The following is a 6,000-nucleotide window of genomic DNA, read 5'->3' as shown; positions in this document are numbered from 1 at the left end:
CTGTAGTGGGGGGTTACTACTGTAGTGGAGGGTTACTACTGTAGTGGAGGGTTACTACTGTAGTGGAGGGTTACTACTGTAGTGGAGGGTTACTACTGTAGTGGGGGGTTACTACTGTAGTGGAGGGTTACTACTGTAGTGGAGGGTTACTACTGTAGTGGAGGGTTACTACTGTAGTGGAGGGTTACTACTGTTGTGGAGGGTTACTACTGTAGTGGGGGGTTACTACTGTAGTGGAGGGTTACTACTGTAGTGGGGGGTTACTACTGTAGTGGAGGGTTACTACTGTAGTGCAGGGTTACTACTGTAGTGGAGGGTTACTACTGTAGTGGAGGGTTACTACTGTAGTGGGGGGTTACTACTGTAGTGGGGGGTTACTACTGTAGTGGGGGGTTACTACTGTAGTGGAGGGTTACTACTGTAGTGGGGGGTTACTACTGTAGTGGGGGGTTACTACTGTAGTGGAGGGTTACTACTGTAGTGGAGGGTTACTACTGCAGTGGGGGGTTACTACTGTAGTGGGGGGTAGTGGAGGGTTACTACTGTAGTGGAGGGTTACTACTGTAGTGGGGGGTTACTACTGTAGTGGAGGGTTACTACTGTAGTGGAGGGTTACTACTGTAGTGGAGGGTTACTACTGTAGTGGAGGGTTACTACTGTAGTGGAGGGTTACTACTGTAGTGGGGGGTTACTACTGTAGTGGAGGGTTACTACTGTAGTGGGGGGTTACTACTGTAGTGGAGGGTTTCTACTGTAGTGGAGGGTTACTACTGTAGTGGAGGGTTACTACTGTAGTGGGGGGTTACTACTGTAGTGGGGGGTTACTACTGTAGTGGAGGGTTACTACTGTAGTGGAGGGTTACTACTGTAGTGGAGGGTTACTACTGTAGTGGAGGGTTACTACTGTAGTGGAGGGTTACTACTGTAGTGGAGGGTTACTACTGTAGTGGAGGGTTACTACTGTAGTGGAGGGTTACTACTGTAGTGGAGGGTTACTACTGTAGTGGGGGGTAGTGGAGGGTTACTACTGTAGTGGGGGGTTACTACTGTAGTGGGGGGTTACTACTGTAGTGGAGGGTTACTACTGTAGTGGAGGGTTACTACTGTAGTGGGGGGTTACTACTGTAGTGGAGGGTTACTACTGTAGTGGAGGGTTACAGTGTATCTGAGATCCCTAGGAATAGTTCCGGTAACTTTCCCTTATTCCCGGTAACTTTCCCTTATTCCCGGTAACTTTCCCTTATTCCCGGTAACTTTCCCTTATTCCCGGTAACTTTCCCTTATTCCCGGTAACTTTCCCTTATTCCCAGGATTTCTCCTCCATTTCTTGCTTATTCTCTCCTGATAACAGGAAACAGGAAACTTCCAATCAGGATTTCTGTAAAACCGGTGTATTTTTGTGGAAGTTTCCAGAATTCTGCAACACTATGTCTGTGAGTTGTTCTCTGACTTGTCTCTCCCTGTAGATTGATAACCTCGACCCCCGTGGTGTTCAGCTGGCTGCTCTGTTCATGAGCGGCGTGGACATGGCCTTATTGGCCAACGACGCGTGTGGCCAGCCAATCCCCTGGGAGCACTGCTGCCCGTGGATGTACTTTGATGGCAAGCTGCTGCAGAGCAAACTGATCCGGGCCATTCGGGACAAGGCCCCGCTCATCGACCTCTGTGATGGTCAGGTATCTACACAGAGACACACCTGGTCCTAGTCTAGAGTCTTTAACCTAGTCCAGTCCTAGTCTAGAGTCTTTAACCTAGACCAGTCCTAGTCTAGAGTCTGTAACCTAGTCCTAGTCTAGAGTCTTTAACCTAGACCAGTCCTAGTCTAGAGTCTTTAACCTAGACCAGTCCTAGTCTAGAGTCTTTAACCTAGACCAGTCCTAGTCTAGAGTCTTTAACCTAGACCAGTCCTAGTCTAGAGTCTTTGACCTAGACCAGTCCTAGTCTAGAGTCTTTAACCTAGACCAGTCCTAGTCTAGAGTCTTTAACCTAGACCAGTCCTAGTCTAGAGTCTTTAACCTAGACCAGTCCTAGTCTAGAGTCTTTAACCTAGACCAGTCCTAGTCTAGAGTCTTTAACCTAGACCAGTCCTAGTCTAGAGTCTTTAACCTAGACCAGTCCTAGTCTGGAGTCTTTAACCTAGACCAGTCCTAGTCTAGAGTCTGTAACCTAGTCCTAGTCTAGAGTCTTTAACCTAGACCAGTCCTAGTCTAGAGTCTTTAACCTAGACCAGTCCTAGTCTAGAGTCTTTAACCTAGACCAGTCCTAGTCTAGAGTCTTTAACCTAGACCAGTCCTAGTCTAGAGTCTTTAACCTAGACCAGTCCTAGTCTAGAGTCTTTAACCTAGTCCTAGTCTAGAGTCTTTAACCTAGTCCTAGTCTAGAGTCTTTAACCTAGTCCAGTCCTAGTCTAGAGTCTTTAACCTATACCAGTCCTAGTCTAGAGTCTTTAACCTAGACCAGTCCTAGTCTAGAGTCTTTAACCTATCCTAGTCTAGAGTCTTTAACCTAGACCAGTCCTAGTCTAGAGTCTTTAACCTAGTCCTAGTCTAGAGTCTTTAACCTAGACCAGTCCTAGTCTAGAGTCTTTAACCTAGACCAGTCCTAGTCTAGTTTATAGTCTTTAACCTAGACCAGTCCTAGTCTAGAGTCTTTAACCTAGACCAGTCCTAGTCTAGTCTAGAGTCTTTAACCTAGACCAGTCCTATTCTAGAGTCTTTAACCTAGACCAGTCCTAGTCTAGAGTCTTTGACCTAGACCAGTCCTAGTCTAGAGTCTTTGACCTAGACCAGTCCTAGTCTAGAGTCTTTAACCTAGACCAGTCCTAGTCTAGTCTAGAGTCTTTAACCTAGACCAGTCCTAGTCTAGTCTAGAGTCTTTAACCTAGTCCTATTCTAGTCTGGAGTCTTTAACCTAGTCCTAGTCTAGTCTAGTCTAGAGTCTTTAACCTAGTCCTAGTCTAGTCTAGTCTAGAGTCTTTAACCTAGACCTATTCTAGTCTAGAGTCTTTAACCTAGACCAGTCCTAGTCTAGAGTCTTTAACCTAGACCAGTCCTAGTCTAGAGTCTTTAACCTAGACCAGTCCTAGTCTAGAGTCTTTAACCTAGACCAGTCCTAGTCTAGAGTCTTTAACCTAGACCAGTCCTAGTCTAGAGTCTTTAACCTAGACCAGTCCTAGTCTAGAATCTTTAACCTAGACCAATCCTAGTCTAGAGTCTTTAACCTAGACCAATCCTAGTCTAGAGTCTTTAATCTAGACCAGTCCTAGTCTAGAGTCTTTAACCTAGACCAGTCCTAGTCTAGAATCTTTAATCTAGACCAGTCCTAGTCTAGAGTCTTTAACCTAGTCCTTTTCTAGTCTAGAGTCTTTAACCTAGACCAGTCCTAGTCTAGTCTAGAGTCTTTAACCTAGACCAGTCCTAGTCTAGTTTAGAGTCTTTAACCTAGTCCTAGTCTAGTCTAGTCTTTAACCTAGACCAGTCCTAGTCTAGAATCTTTAACCTAGACCTATTCTAGTCTAGAGTCTTTAACCTAGACCAGTCCTAGTCTAGAGTCTTTAACCTAGACCTATTCTAGTCTAGAGTCTTTAACCTAGACCAGTCCTAGTCTAGAGTCTTTAACCTAGACCAGTCCTAGTCTAGAGTCTTTAACCTAGACCAGTCCTAGTCTAGAGTCTTTAACCTAGACCAGTCCTAGTCTAGTCTAGAGTCTTTAACCTAGACCCGTCCTAGTCTAGTCTAGAGTCTTTAACCTAGACCTATTCTAGTCTAGAGTCTTTAACCTAGACCAGTCCTAGTCTAGAGTCTTTAACCTAGACCAGTCCTAGTCTAGAGTCTTTAACCTAGACCAGTCCTAGTCTAGAGTCTTTAACCTAGACCAGTCCTAGTCTAGAATCTTTAACCTAGACCAGTCCTAGTCTAGAGTCTTTAACCTAGACCAGTCCTAGTCTAGAATCTTTAACCTAGACCAGTCCTAGTCTAGAATCTTTAACCTAGACCAGTCAGTAAACTCATCATTTCCAGTACTTATCATGACTGTGTGTTGGAGTTGCATAGAACATCTTTCTCAAACCGTCTTCGGGGACACCAGCAGTTATTCCTGAACGAGCACACCTGATTCACCTTGTCAATTTATTCTCAAGCCCTTAACTACTGGAGTCAGGTGTGTTAGTTCAGGCATCCCTGAGGAGAGCTTTGATAAACCCTTAACTTCAATCATCCACCTCTTTCTGTGTCCTCTCTCTGTCCCCCCTCTCTCTCTCTGTCCCCCCTCTCTCTCTGTCCCCCCTCTCTATCTGTCCCCCCTCTCTCTCTCTGTCCCCCCTCTCTCTCTGTGTCCTCTCTCTGTCCCCCCCTCTCTCTCTGTGTCCTCTCTCTGTGTCCTCTCTCTGTCCCCCCCTCTCTCTCTGTGTTCTCTGTCTGTCCCCTCTCTCTCTCTGTGTTCTCTGTCTGTCCCCCCTCTCTCTCTTTGTGTTCTCTGTCTGTCCCCCCCTCTCTCTCTGTGTCCTCTCTCTGTGTCCTCTCTCTGTCCCCCCCTCTCTCTCTGTGTTCTCTGTCTGTCCCCTCTCTCTCTCTGTGTTCTCTGTCTGTCCCCCCTCTCTCTCTTTGTGTTCTCTGTCTGTCCCCCCCCTCTCTCTGTCCCCCCCTCTCTCTGTCCCCCCTTCTCTCTGTCCCCTCTCTCTCTCTGTGTTCTCTGTCTGTCCCCCCTCTCTCTCTCTGTGTTCTCTGTCTGTCCCCCACCCTCTCTCTGTCCCCCCTCTCTCTCTGTGTTCTCTGTCTGTCCCCCCCCTCTCTCTGTCCCCCCCTCTCTCTGTCCCCCCTCTCTCTCTGTGTTCTCTGTCTGTCCCCCCCCCTCTCTCTGTCCCCCCCCTCTCTCTGTCCCCCCTCTCTCTCTGTCCCCCCCTCTCTCTGTGTTCTCTGTCTGTCCCCCCCTCTCTCTGTCCCCCCTCTCTCTCTGTCCCCCCCCTCTCTCTGCCCCCCCCTCTCTCTGTCCCCCCCTCTCTCTGTGTTCTCTGTCTGTCCCCCCTCTCTCTCTCTGTGTTCTCTGTCTGTCCCCCCTCTCTCTGTGTTCTCTCTCTGTCCCCCCTCTCTCTCTGTCCCCTCTCTCTCTCTGTGTTCTCTGTCTGTCCCCCCTCTCTCTCTCTGTGTTCTCTGTCTGTCCCCCCCCTCTCTCTGTCCCCCCCTCTCTCTGTCCCCCCTCTCTCACTGTGTTCTCTGTCTGTCCCCCCTCTCTCTGCCCCCCCCTCTCTCACTGTGTTCTCTCTCTGTCCCCCCTCTCTCACTGTGTTCTCTGTCTGTCCCCCCTCTCTCTGCCCCCCCCTCTCTCTGTCCCCCCTCTCTCACTGTGTTCTCTGTCTGTCCCCCCTCTCTCTGCCCCCCCCTCTCTCTGTCCCCCCTCTCTCTCTGTGTTCTCTCTCTGGCCCCCCTCTCTCTCTGTGTTCTCTCTCTGTCCCCCCCCTCTCTCTCTGTCCCCCCCCTCTCTCTCTGTCCCCCCCTCTCTCTGTGTTCTCTGTCTGTCCCCCCCTCTCTCTCTGTCCCCCCCTCTCTCTGTGTTCTCTGTCTGTCCCCCCCTCTCTCTCTGTCCCCCCCTCTCTCTGTCCCCTCTCTCTCTCTGTGTTCTCTGTCTGTCCCCCCTCTCTCTGCCCCCCCTCTATCTGTCCCCCCCTCTCTCTCTGTGTTCTCTGTCTGTCCCCCCTCTCTCTGCCCCCCCCTCTCTCTCTGTGTTCTCTGTCTGTCCCTCCCCCCCTCTCTCTGTCCCCCCCTCTCTCTCTGTGTTCTCTGTCTGTCCCCCCTCTTTCTCTGTCCCCCCTCTCTCTGCCTCCCCCCTCTCTCTGTGTTCTCTGTCTGTCCCCCCTCTCTCTGTCCCCCCCTCTCTCTCTGTGTTCTCTGTCTGTCCCCCCTCTCTCTCTGTCCCCCCTCTCTCTGCCCCCCCCTCTCTCTCTGTGTTCTCTGTCTGTCCCCCCTCTCTCTCTGTCCCCCCTCTCTCTGCCCCCCCCTCTCTCTC

The 6,000-nt window shown here is 49.9% G+C and overlaps 1 protein-coding gene across 2 annotated transcripts in view; it reads left to right on the top strand.

Annotated features, from left to right (window-relative positions):
* Positions 1-1,073: 1,073 nt before the first annotated feature.
* The window catches only part of LOC129815844 (constitutive coactivator of PPAR-gamma-like protein 1 homolog), a 37,025-nt gene continuing 32,098 nt past the window's right edge, over positions 1,074-6,000 (top strand). Inside the window, exon 1 of one of the 2 annotated variants that reach the window (XM_055870004.1) lies at positions 1,074-1,676. In XM_055870004.1, the coding sequence (XP_055725979.1) occupies positions 1,512-1,676 (165 nt within the window). In that variant the 5' untranslated portion in view covers positions 1,074-1,511. The remainder of the gene's footprint in view (positions 1,677-6,000) is intronic. The other variant, XM_055870005.1, reaches the window with a different exon arrangement.

Source organism: Salvelinus fontinalis, chromosome 18 (genome assembly GCF_029448725.1).
Source record: "Salvelinus fontinalis isolate EN_2023a chromosome 18, ASM2944872v1, whole genome shotgun sequence".
Lineage (NCBI taxonomy): Eukaryota > Metazoa > Chordata > Actinopteri > Salmoniformes > Salmonidae > Salvelinus > Salvelinus fontinalis.
The sequence above is the reverse complement of the archived record's forward strand: the minus strand, read 5'-3'. Positions and strand labels throughout refer to the sequence as shown.